Here is a 12,641-nt window from a genome sequence, read left to right as displayed (position 1 = left end):
GTGAGCCCTGGCGTTCTCAAGGCAACGCCAGGCGCGGTCACCACTTCCACCTTTGCCACAACAATGGAACCTTGGTGAGCCTCGGCGGCGTCCGCGAGACGCCGTTACCACGGTGACGGCTCGGGGTGGGGGGCGGGGGAGACCAGACCAATGGGTTTGTGGGGAGAGTGTAGTTCCTCTTCCCAGTCTATTGCACAGGGAATGTCAGTGGCTCCAGGAGACATCCCCTCCAGAGTCTCTTTAATATTCCTAGCGCAATCCTCAAGCGTTTCTGGTGCCTCGCGTAGGGTCCCCTTGTGCACCTCACAGCGCCGGGCGCCCCCACCGCCCGCGATGGTAAAGTCCTGGGCGGGGATGCGCGTGCGCACGTCCGCGGAGGAGGGGGCGGAGCAACGCCAGAGTCGTGGTCGCGGCGGGTGACGCGGACCCCTGCACGCGGTTTCCGGCAAGTATCGGTGTGTCTGTGGATCTGGCCTTATGGGACGCGCTTAGGTTTGAGCACCGCGTCGCCCCAGAGCCCGAGGAGGGGGTGGGACGCCCGGGCGTTGTCCAGGGACCCAGGGCTTCTCAACCGCTGGAGCGGCCGGAGGGCGCGGGACAGAGGGCGGAGGCTGGGTTCGCCGCTGGCGGATGGTCGCCCTCCTCGAAGTGGGTTTCCTCAATTATAAACTGGGTTGGTAATTCCTCACCGCAGATCGGCTGCGAAGAGGATGAGAGTGCGTGCGGGCGCACGTTTGTTCTCTACCGTTAGGTGAGCCCAGCGGCTCGGGGAGGCAGAGTATCAGTGTGGCATGTACTTGGCTAGCTCTGAATTCTTTGAGAATCCCTCCCTTCTTGTTAGATTTTAAAAAGATAATGTGATTTATGGCCCATTGCAAACTGTAAAGCATTGCACAGCGATGAAGTAATTTTCATGAACTCAGAGGAGTAGACCTTATTTGAAGCCCAGTTCCACCACCTTCCCACCCTGTGATGGGGACGAGTTACTTCTTTCACACTCAGTTGTCTGTTTCCTGAGGCATACTTACCTCGATCTTTTTCTCAGGGTTGTTGTGAGTATCAGATGCCCCGGCTTTTTATAAACACTAGAACTACATGTAAGTGAGTACTGTTGCTATCCCTGTTTACAAATAAGGCTGAGGCCCAGAGAGCATTAAGCTGGGGAGGGGGTGTGTCCCAGTGGGGCTGAGCAGCAGAGCCATGATGGGAACCAACTTCACTTAGAGTTGAGCCCCCTCAACTCTAGGGAGTTTCACTAGAGAGAGCGCTACCTTGTGCCAAGGGGCTCAGCGCAGCTGGGACCTTAGGGTCCACACTTGTGTTCCAGAGCTTAGGGTCTCAGCCAAAGTTGTTTGTGGATTATTGGATATGACTTAAAAGGCATTTGGTCCAGACACTTTCTTTTCCTCATCTGAAATATATTCATGATAGTTCTCTGCTTAAGGGTTATGAGAATGAGGTCACGAGGGAAGTGCCCCTGTTAAAACCTTGGGAGAGAAAGTAACTTGGCCAAGGTTTAGGATGCAACTGAGGGGCAGAGCCAGACCTGGAACTTGGTCTGTTGTGTCCAAGTGATATGCTCAGGCCTAGTACTCTTAGCACAGTGGCAGGCTTTCCAAGAATGACCTGGCCAAGTATTTTTCCTTCTTCAGACGTCTCCAGGTGTTTGGAAGGTTAGGGGCTGCTTTTTAGTTGGTTTTTTGTTCATTTGTTTTTTGTTTTTTTTTTATAATGAACATCATTGTAATTTATTAAATCCAGAAGTATATTTCTTTTTTTAAAAGGTTTTATTTATTTATTTGTCAGAGAGAGAGAGAGAGAGAGAGAGCGCGCGCACAAGCAGGCAGAGTAGCAGGCAGAGGCAGAGAGAAAGAAGCAGGGTCCCTGCTGAGCATGGAGCCCGATGCGGGACTCGATCCCAGGACCCTGGGTTCATGACCTGAGCTGAAGGCAGTGGCTTAACCAACTCAGCCACCCAGGCATCCCTCTTTTGTTTAGTTTTTAAAAAAGATTTCATTATTTATTTGAGAGAGAGAGAGAGAACAAGAGTAGGGAAAGGGGAGAGGGAGAAGCAGACTCCCCACTCAGCAAGGAGCCCGACTTAGGGCTTGATCCCAGGACCCCCAAGATCATGAAGATCTGAAGGCAGCTGATTAACCGACTGAGCCACCCAAGCACCCTCAGAAGTATATTTCTTTAATTTAATATAATATATATCATTTAATATATTACATAATATAATTTGATATTGTAACATATAAAATTTCTACCACTTGACCACCTTTTACCTATAAAATGATGATTTCACTAAAGCCAGCCATCCTACCTCCCTCCAAACAGTGAGGAGTTTGGTGTATCATTCCAAAATTTTTTTTTTTTTTTAAAGTACATATATTCTTCCCCTTTTTTTTTTCTTTCTGTCTTCTCCTGGCTTTATATACATTGTTCTGCATCTTGCTTTCTTAATGTTTAGAGTGCGTTGGAAGTCTTTCCAGGTCAGTTCATATAAAGCTGCCTCAGTGTTTTTACTTGTCCTGTTGCATTCCATTGGAAGAATGTGCTACAATGTATTTGCCTATACCAACCATTGGCAGACATTTTGGATTGTTTTTTATTTTTCACTGTTACCAACAGCAGGGAACATATGTGTGTATATGTCCAATTCTTTTTGGAGGATACATTTTTAGAAGATCTGACAGCCAAAAAGTGTGCACATTTAAAATTTTGCTACGTTTTGCCTGACTGGGAAATTATAACATCTTGTTTCCACCTAAAGAAAACAAAAGTGTCTTTCTCTCCACACCCTCACTGGCATTGGATATTACTTATCTTTTAAGTTTTGCCAGTATGGTGAATGAAAATGCTTTTATGATGAACCCCACTAGTTATTTATACAAGGGCAATATATACCTTTAGCCGACTGACCATGACTGTGGACCTTGGGGAAAACTGGCTAACTTGTCCACGCCCTAGTCTAGTCTTTTCATCCCTGATATGGGTAGAAAGTACCTGTGTGGCTCAGTGGGTTAAAGCCTCTGCCTTCAGCTCGGATCATGGTCTCAGGATGTGGGATCAGCTCGGATCATGGTTTCAGGGTGTGGGATCGGGTTCCACATTAGGCTTTCTGCTCAGCAGAGAGCTGAGATTCTGCTAATTAATGATTAGAAGGGATTCTCCTCTCTTTCTGCCTGCCTCTCTGCCTACTTGTGTTCTCTCTCTCTTTCAAATAAATAAATAAAATCCCTGAGCCGAAGGCAGAGGCTTAACCTACTGAGCTACCCAGGCGCCCTAAATAAATAAAATATTTTAAAAAAAAGAAAAGAAAAGAAAAAGAAAATACGTACCTAATAGGGTTGCTGCAGTGTGCTCAGCATCTGGCCCAACCCATGGTGGCTCTGCGGAAAGTGATACTAGTTTGTGTTACTGCACTCTTTTCTTTTTGGCAGTTAAACTCTTTCTTCCCAGATAGGCCCTTTCCATTCCTGTTCTGCCCTCTACAGTCATCAGATCGTCTTTCCCTCTCCCACCCTTTTACTTTTGTCCAGCAGAACGAGGCCAGAGCCTTCCACTGTTTTGGATGACATGATAGTGCAGCTTCAGTCTCCCTCAGCATCCTGGTCCCCAGCGCTGTCCCATCTGCCCCCATGCTGGAAGCATTCTTCTCTGTCCAAGCCCTTGTGTTGTGTTGGCCCAAATGCCATCCCCTAGGTTGTGAATCTACTGCTGGTTTGTTTGTTTTTAAAGATTTTATTTATTTATTTGACAGAGAGTCAGCAAGAGAGGGAACACAAGCAAGGAGAGTGGGAGAGGGAGAAGCAGGCTTCCCGCTGAGCAGGGAACACGATGCGGGGCCCAATCCCAGGACCCTGGGATCATGACCTGAGCTGAAGGTAGACGCTTAACAACTGAGTCACTCTACTGTTGTTTTTAATTAAAAATACACACCTACCAATGAAACTTTCATGAGTACACCTGCTCCAAATATCTTTATTTTTATTTATTTATAAATCATACGGACATGAACGTCTGTATTATTGTAAAACCTCCAAACAAGCTTCTAGACTTTCATCTTTAATCTTAGTGACATTAATTTTTACATCACTGAAAATAGCATGGTTTTTCGTCACGTTCTCATAGAGTGCATGTCTTCCTAACTGATGGATTCGTACAGTGAGTTAATCTTTTTAATGATAGTTGATATAAACCTTGTTTCAACTGGTCTTGAGAAGTTCTCTCCTTTTTTTGGCCAGCTTCTTGTCAGATGTGATTAATTCCTTACTGTGTGTTTTTTTGCCGGGGTGGGGTGGGGGGTGGTGTGTGTGTTGTTTGTTTGAGAGCGAGAAAACACAGGGGGAGGAGCAAAGGGAGAGGGAGAAGCAAGACTCCCCGATGAGCAGGGAGTCTGGTGTCAGGCTTGATCCTAGGACCCTGAGATCATGACCTGAGGCAAAGGCAGATGCTTAACTAACTGAGCCCCCCAGGCACCCAATTAATTCATTACTGCTTTTGTCTCAGAATGTGTTGGGAAAAGATTTTTATAAGTAGGAGTAGGAAAATTGAGAGCTCTGTTTCCTTCTGTTCATTGTGCTTTTGTTATGATTATCTTCACTCTGCAGTTTCTTGGAAGGATCTTTTTAAACGACTTGTGTATTTTTTTTTTAAGATTTTATTTATTTATTTGACAGACAGAGATCACAAGTAGGCAGAGGCAGGCAGAGAGAGAGAGGGAAACAGACTTCCCGCTGAGCAGAGAGCCCGATGCGGGCTCGATCCCAGGACCCTGAGATCATGACCTGAGCCGAAGGCAGAGGCCTTAACCCACTGAGCCACCCAGGTGCCCCACTACTTGTATTATAAATTAAAATAGGGTAATATCTGGGAAGAAATGAACCTTGACCTCTGTCTCACACCTTACACAGAGGTTAATTACAGATGAATCATAGTCCTAAATGTGAAAGCTAAAACAATAAAATTTGCAAAGGGTTATATATATGAAAATATGACCTTGGAGTAGGCAAAATTGCTTATTAGGATACAAATAGGATACAAGTAATATACAAATAGGATACAAATACAAAAATAGGATACAAAACACTAATCATTAAATAAAATTGATTCCATTAAAATTAAGGACTTCTTTAATCAAAAAGAAACCGATAAGAAAGCAAGAAGACAAGTCGCAGATGGGGAGAAGATATTTTCAGTATTCTCTCTCTACAACAGAGGACATATATTCAGCATAAATAAAGAGCCCTTACAAATCAGTAAGAAAATGATGGAAAACCCAATAGAAAAGTGGCAAAATCTACCCCCCCACACCGCCTGCCTCTCTGCCCACTTGTGATCTCTGTCTGTCAAATAAATAAAATCTTTTTTTAAAAAATGTGGCAAGGGACTCATGGGTGGCTCAGATGGTTGGGTGGCTGCCTTCAGCTCAAGTCATGATCCCAGTGTCCTGGGATCGAGTCCCACATTGGCTCCTTGCTCAGCAGGGAGCCTGCGTCTCTCGCTGTCTTTCTGCCCCTCTGTCTGCATGTGCTCGCTCGCTCTCTCTCTGACAAATAAATAAATAAAATCTTAAAAAATAAAAAAGTGGCAAAAGACTTGAACAACTATGTCACAAAACGAGGTTATCCAAACATCTGATGGATATATGAAAAGGTACTCAATGTAATTGAACAGTTTAAGCACTCAATCATTATAACTACATACCTACCAGAGTAAATAAAATGAAAAAGATAGGAAATGCCCAAAGTTCAAAAATTTGTTCACTGTTGGCAGGACATAGAAGTTGTCTCAACCGCTTTGGAAAACCATTTAGCAGTGTCCTGCTAGAGCTGAATATATGAAGGTTTGACAGCTTCACAGTTCCACCCCCGGGAGTAGAGTCAGAGAAGCGTACTAACGCGTACAGAAGTTCATGTCCGCGCCTGTTCTCCGCAGTAGTGTTTCTAATTGACAAGAACTGAAAACAGTTCCAAATGTCTGCTTACTCAGTCGACTGTTTTACTGCAATGTGAGTGAGCAAAGTGTAGCTACACAGAACATAGACAAGTCTCACACACATGATACTGAGTGGGAAGAAACCAGACACAGAAGACATCCTGCACGAATCCAAGGATACAGGGCTGCTGGGCAAGGCTTGAGGGTGATGAAATGTTCTGTATCTTGGTCTGGAGGGTGTGCGTGCATGTGTGTGCATGTGTGTTTGTGTGTGTGTGTGTGGAGTAAAAATTCATGAAGCCATACATTTACTATCTGTATACTTTCCTGTGTTACACATAAATATACGAAAATATCTACCCCACCTCCCCACCCCCCAAATGGGCAGTGTCGGTAAATCGACTTCACTGGGCCAGCATGAATGGCAGTAGGTTGCGATGGGCTAAAAGCACATGGTGGCCGTTGTCAGCCCTGCCACGTGGTGGGCCTCCTCCTTCAGCTGGACACCTCACCAGCCACACAGAAAGGAGACCTTCTGACCTTCTGACCTCGGACTGAGTGAGGGGCACCATTCTCTCTCTGGAAGTATAGAGCTTCATTTCTCTCTCTCTCTCTTTTTAAGATTTTATTCTGATGGAGAGAGGAAACACAAGCACGGGGGAGCTGGAGAGGGACAACCGGGCTCCCCGCTGAGCAGGGAGCCCAGTATGGGCTCGATCCCAAGACCCTGGAGTCATGACCTGAGCCGAAGGCAGCCACTTAAGCGACTGAGCCACCCAGGCACCCCTAGAGCTTCGTTTTTTTAAGATAGAGTCTGTGCAGGGGCTCTTGCCCCATGTGTGATTGTCCCCAGCATCCAGGAACAAGCAGGACTGCGTTCCCTGCTCTAGATTATAAATCTGGTGATGTCACCTTGTGTGACAAAACTCCAAACAGGCAAGTTAGGCCCTTGTCCATGGTGACGAAACTGTAGACCCCCACAGGTCTGCACTGAAATGCTCATGCCCACTTAGGACTTTAGTCTTTCTAGACCTCCTCTGTTCAGTGGGGGATTACAAGAAGAATAATAAACACGGGGTGCTTGTGAGTTGAGGAGTTTCACACAAGGGCTGCACGGAGCGTTCTTCTAGCAAGCTCTCAACATGGGTGCCCTCCCCAGGAGGGCTGAGAGCCATGTGGAAAGATGTATGTTTCCGTGATCGGAGGATGGTGGCATAAGGTCATTGACCCATCTGTTTGTATCTGTGACTTTTTCTAACAGTAGAAGAGAGCACCGACCTTTCCTTCATCAGGCCCAAGATGCCTCTCTTTGGGAACACGTTCAGTCCCAAGAAGACACCCCCTCGGAAGTCCGCGTCTCTCTCCAACCTGCATAACGTGAGTATCACCACCGAGGCCCATCCCAGCGTGTAGGGACTGGAGCATCAGGCCTGGTGGCTGACGGAGGGTGTGGTCCTCCAGTGGCGAAGGAGGGCGGGATGCAGGCGTTCCAGGAAGAAGCACAGTCTGCCCGCGGCTTGGAGGGGGCCCATATCAAGCGGGCCCAGACTTGCCCAGGAGCACACTCTGCGTGGGTCCTGGTTTCTTGCGGCTGCAGAAGCCCCAGCAGGCTTCCTTGTAAGGAAGACATCCTTCTAATTTGTATTATTGCCATTGCTAAAAATATTTTTAACTCCTGGGGTACCTGTCTGGCTCAGTCAGAAGAGTGTGCGAGCCTTGGAGTTGCGAGTTTAAAAAAACACATTTTTAAGAAGGTTTTATTTTGTTATTTATTTATTTATTTATTTGAGAACAGAAACAAGAGCAAGCGAGTGAGAGAGTGAGAGAGAGAGAGGACACAAGCAGTCGGGGAGGGAGAGGGAGAAGCAGCCTCCCTGCTGAGCAGGGAGCCCGATGTGGGGCTCGATCCCAGGACCCTGGGATCAATGACCTGAGCTGAAGGCAGACGCTTAACTGACTGAACCACCCATGTACCCCCTCCCCAAAAAAACCATTTTAAACTCCTGTTTGGAAATCATCATCAGAGCATGTTCAAGAACCTAGTAAAACAGTCGTTCTCAGGATGATTTTTGTCCCCAAATGGTATCCAACTTGCTTTCACTTTATTCCCAAAACCTGGCCAGGAATTGATTTTAATTGTGTCTGAGAATCAAATTCATTCTTGAAGGACGATGTTTTGCCATCATTAGTGGTGCTCAGGGGTGTGTTGAAGCTCTAGATGCAGCTTCTGGAGTGCAGGGCTGGTCGCATGTACCCCGAAATGCCCAGGCCTGGTCCCGCAACCCCAGGGCTGCTGAGTGAGTGGTAGAAACTCTGAAAACTACATTACAGACCAGCTCGACTGCAGATCGGGTGTTAGCATTTCACGCCTTTTCTTTTTTCTTTTCTTTCTTTTTTTTTTTTTAAGATTTTATTTATTTACTTGACAGAGACACAGCAAGAGAGGGAACACAAGCAGGGGGAGTGGGAGTGGGAGAAGCAGGCTTCCTGCTGAGCAAGGAGCCTGATGTGGGGCTTGATCCCAGGACCCTGGCTGGGATCATGACCTGAGCTGAAGGCAGACGCTTAACGACTGAGCCACCCAGGTGCCCCCATTTCATGCCTGTTCTGTGACCTGTAGAGCTCCATGGTAAACAAGGAATAATGTAGGGGCTTATTACCTCTAAAAAGGATTTTCTGCTCTATTAAAAATTGATAGGAGGGGGTTCCTGCGTGGCTCAGTTGATTAAGCAACTGCCTTTGATTCAGGTCATGGTCCCAGAGTCCTGGGATCGAGTCCCACATCGGGCTCCCAGCTCTGCCAGGAGTCTGCCTCTTCCTCTGACCTTCTCCCTTCTCATTCAAATAAACAAAATCTTTTTAAAAAAATTATAGTAGGATTTCTTAAACTGTGAAGTGCCCAGCAGATGTCAAATAATTCAGATTTCGGCTTACAGTTTTTCTGGGAAACATGTATAATAAAGTGGAAGATTCCTTCTTCTAAGATTAAAAGTTTTTGTTGTACCTTATTTGATTTTCTGACTTTGAACAAAAGTTATGAAATGTGCCCAGTGATGATTAGAGAAAAGAAATGAGTTGCCAGGGTCACGCTGTTAGCAGGAGAGGCGCAGGGATTGGAGTCCATGTGCTTCTTGAACCCCCGGGTGATGTCTCGTCCACAGCTGGATCGGTCAACCCGGGAGGTGGAGCTGGGCCTTGACTACGGCACCCCCACTATGAACCTGGCCGGGCAAAGCCTGAAGTTTGAAAACGGACAGTGGATAGCAGGTGGGCTGATCCGCCGTGGTGTCCACCAAGACCGTGGAAACAGAGCCCCCGTGTAACTGCCGGTTCTGTCCTTCTGCCAGAGACAGGGATCAGCGGCGGTGTGGACAGGAGGGAGGCCCAGCGCCTCCGCAGGCGGAACCAGCAGTTGGAGGAAGAGAACAATCTCTTGCGGCTAAAGGTGGACATCCTGCTGGACATGGTGAGGGGGGCGATGGGAAGCGATGCCTCGTACTTTCCTTGCGGGAGAGAGCAGTTGGAGTCTGCGTCGGGCCGGGCATCAGCGTCAGCGCAGGGGAGAGAGCAAGTCGTTCTGCGAGTCAGGAGCGTGTCGGAGGGTGGGAGACTTGAACTGAATGTGGATAAAGGGAGGAACGGAGGGCGGGATGCAGGCGTTCCAGGAAGCAGTCTGCCCGCGGCTTGGAGGGGGCCCCTATCGAGCGGGCCCAGACTTGCCAAGGAGCACACTCTTTGCGGGTCTCGGTTTCCTGTGGCTGCGGAAGCTCCACAGGCTCCTGGGCCTTGGGGTGCAGGTGAGATGGGTCCGGGTCGCGGCAGAGCTGTCCTGCCTTCTGGAGCCAGCCCGCCACGGTCCTTGCGCAACCGCGCCATGGGCTTTGTGACTTCAGCAAATTCCTTCCCGGCTCTGTGTGTCGCAGCTTAGTGTCTTCATGGGTGAAACAGGCACCAGAAGAGGAGTGGCCTTGTACTGAGTTAATAACCCAAGTAAAGCACTTGGCCTAGAGAAGTGCTCAGAAGTATAGTCCCTTCTGCACCCCACGGCCCGGCAGTAAGCTGTCTTCTGCTTCAGAGAGTAAAGTTTATGCCCATGTCCTGAGTAGCCTCCACCCCAAGTATGTTGAAAGACCCGAATGAGGAAAGTGGCACTCTTTTTCAGGCATTTTCCCCCTAATCACCATTATGTGAGCTACGGCTCAGAAACAACTCAGACCCCTAATTCTTTAGCCTTAGGATGGCCCATGGTCTGCCTTTATCATCTCCCGAGGCCTGCTGTCTTTAAGGCAGTGAACGCGTGACCACAATGTTGGGAGGGTGGGTCAGGACTGTTCTTTGTGTACTGGAGACCCTCGGGGTTCCCCAAGGGGTTCCCTTGGTTGGGGGGGGCAGGGTAGAGAGAGGCCAGGGGGGCCTTTCTCCAGGGCACGGGGCACCTTGGAGTCATGGCACAGCCCAGAGGGTGCTGGTCTATTACCGCCTCTTGCTTCGTTTCAGCTGTCTGAGACCACCGCCGAGTCCCACCTCATGGAGAAGGAGCTGGAGGAGCTGAAAAGCGTCAGCCGCAGGAGGAAATGAAGCCCGTGAAGGCCTTCATCAGGAGAAAAGGGAGAAGCCCACCGACCAGAGGAGTAGGATGTGGCTGAGGGTCTTTTGTAGCCTAACTAGGGGATTAGGTCCTGGGAGAGAGGGTCATATAATAGATCCAGCAGGAAGGTACCACGTGCTGGTGGAAACCGGGACCCCAGGCCAGGGCGGTGGGCCGGAACAAACCCTGGGGTGCTGTCCAGTGGTGACTTCACGTTCGTACGCACCTTCCCAGGCTCGGCCTCACTGGACAGAGGCTGCTGGCCGCAGCAGCTGAAGTTCATTGCCTCACCCTTGATGCTGGTATCTAGGACGTGGCGCCAGCAGTTCTAGAGTCCTGTGTTGGGGCCCTTGGATGAACAGCCCTCCTGGCTCTGCACCACCTCCCTGGGGATCCCTTAAGGAATTCTCCAAATCCACCCCTCATCTGGCTTCAGCTTCTTGGTGGCGAGCCCCAGGCTTCCACAAAAACTCTATTTTTGTGCTACTTTCCTGTGTACTTTCTCACAATTAAATGATGGTATATCATCTGTCTGTGGCCAAAGTGACTGAGAAATGAAAGCAGCAGGTCTTGAAGTAGTCAGTGGAGCCTGGAGTCTAAGTGTCTCGTTGGCTGTCCAGAGACACAGTTTTAAAAAGTTAAAGTTGTGGGGAAATGTCACCCTGGCAGGAAAAGCATTCCAGCTTTCTGAGCATCCGCCGAAGCTACCGGGAAAAGAAACAGTCTTGCTGCCCAAATTCCTTTGCAGTCCTGATGAAGTTTTAGAATAGACGTGAGGGCCAGAGCCGATGACCAAGAAAGAATTCTTAGGACATCTCTGGTGCAGAAAGGTGATTTTATTAAAGCACGGGGACAGGACCCGTGGGCAGAAAAGAGCTGCTGCCCAGGGTTGTGAGGGGCAGCTGATTATATACTACGGGGTTGGGGGATGTAAGGAAAAAGGGAGGGTTTGAAAGAACTTTCCTGTGTTAAAGAAGACACGCAGGATCCCAGAGGCTTTGCTATTGTCAAGTTAAGGTGGTTTTTCCTTTTGGCGAGGCATTAACCGTGAGATAGTTGGGTGCTTCCTGGAGGAATATCCCACTCCTGCCATCACACATCCTGGCCAGTGAGCTTTTAGGTTTAGAAGAAATTTAGCTTCATTTACATTTCCCTCTGCCTCAGCCTCCCTCAGTTGTAGGGAGGGGAAGATGATGTCAGGACGTCAAGAACTGAGTTACAGTTCTCTGCAAGTTAGACTGTTGATAAGAAAGCTCCTTCCTTGTCAATCACGAGGACATTTTGTAAACTGAGGGAGGCTCAGGTCTTGCAGGACTGTGATCTCTACAGGGTAACGATTTGTTTTTCATTTGGGGCAGCCAGGGGTGCCTAAGGACTGTCACGCACAGCCCACGGGGTAACAGTTTGTGGGGTGTCAGCTTCTGCTTTGTCCTCAGCTTGCCTTCTGTTCCCCTCATCAGTCTGTCAGAGATTGGGGGCTAGCTCGGACCTGGCAGGGACCCAGTGGAGTCGTGGAGTGGCTGATGTGGGGGGTCTGTCGTGGTTGGTGTGGGGGGAGTTCGCATTCCTAGACAGGGAGTTTGTGCCTAGGTCCATGTGAGCCGAGCTGCTTTGGCTGGAGGAGGGAATGAGTAAGAGGGAGCGGAGCCCAGCTCCCAAAGCTAAGGGGGAGGGCACTGAGATGGGGGCAGAGCCCAGAGCTCTAGCCTGGCTACGGCTACGACGGGCAGCGGTTTCTGAAGTCCCCCGTGACTTGCGTGGGACGGACTTCAGCACGTCGCCCTCCTACTGTAGTGTCCCCCAGCTCAGCCCTGTGAGTGGGGGACTGGACGCAGGTGTCCTCAGAGGTAAGGAGCCAGATTCCAGGAGGTTCAGAAACTGGTCCAGGATCATAGGGCAGAGAAGTGTGAGAGCCTGCGCCATGACTCGCCGCTCCTGGTGAAAGGGAAGGGCTGGTGGGGAACGGCTTCGTGGGCCAACTCTGGGAGAGATGGCTAGACGCTCCAGCCCATAAGCTCACTTTCTGACCGAGGAGAGAATAACTCAGAAGAAATGGGACGATACCAATGTAAGCAGGATGTCAGCGCTCCCACTGATTGCAGCAGGGGAA

General features: G+C 48.9%; 1 protein-coding gene across 8 annotated transcripts; it reads left to right on the top strand.

The window, feature by feature from the left end:
* The first annotated feature begins 357 nt into the window (after nucleotides 1-357).
* On the top strand, nucleotides 358-11,058 carry CBY1 (chibby 1, beta catenin antagonist). 8 transcript variants are annotated; one of them, XM_059404592.1, is made up of 6 exons: nucleotides 411-455; nucleotides 3,767-3,890; nucleotides 7,208-7,320; nucleotides 9,105-9,210; nucleotides 9,291-9,409; nucleotides 10,441-11,058. In XM_059404592.1, the coding sequence occupies exons 3-6, from the start codon at nucleotides 7,243-7,245 to the stop codon at nucleotides 10,519-10,521; spliced, it is 384 nt and encodes a 127-aa protein (XP_059260575.1). In that variant the 5' UTR covers nucleotides 411-455; nucleotides 3,767-3,890; nucleotides 7,208-7,242; the 3' UTR covers nucleotides 10,522-11,058. The 8 variants fall into 8 exon arrangements, with proteins under 8 accessions (XP_059260568.1, XP_059260569.1, XP_059260573.1 ...); XM_059404587.1 differs by having other exon boundaries at nucleotides 7,205-7,320; XM_059404585.1 differs by lacking the exon at nucleotides 3,767-3,890 and having other exon boundaries at nucleotides 358-445.
* The last annotated feature ends 1,583 nt before the right edge of the window (nucleotides 11,059-12,641 follow it).

Source organism: Mustela nigripes, chromosome 6 (assembly GCF_022355385.1).
Source record: "Mustela nigripes isolate SB6536 chromosome 6, MUSNIG.SB6536, whole genome shotgun sequence".
Lineage (NCBI taxonomy): Eukaryota > Metazoa > Chordata > Mammalia > Carnivora > Mustelidae > Mustela > Mustela nigripes.
The sequence above is the reverse complement of the archived record's forward strand: the minus strand, read 5'-3'. Positions and strand labels throughout refer to the sequence as shown.

What these genes read in the sequence shown, in the direction of transcription:
- CBY1 (XM_059404585.1), top strand. Translation starts at nt 7,243, where the DNA reads ATGCCTCTCTTTGGGAACACGTTCAGTCCCAAGAAGACACCCCCTCGG. An exon ending in CTCTCTCCAACCTGCATAAC is followed by an intron (nt 7,321 to 9,104) that starts GTGAGTATCACC and finishes TCTCGTCCACAG; the next exon opens with CTGGATCGGTCAACCCGGGA. An exon ending in AAACGGACAGTGGATAGCAG is followed by an intron (nt 9,211 to 9,290) that starts GTGGGCTGATCC and finishes TCCTTCTGCCAG; the next exon opens with AGACAGGGATCAGCGGCGGT.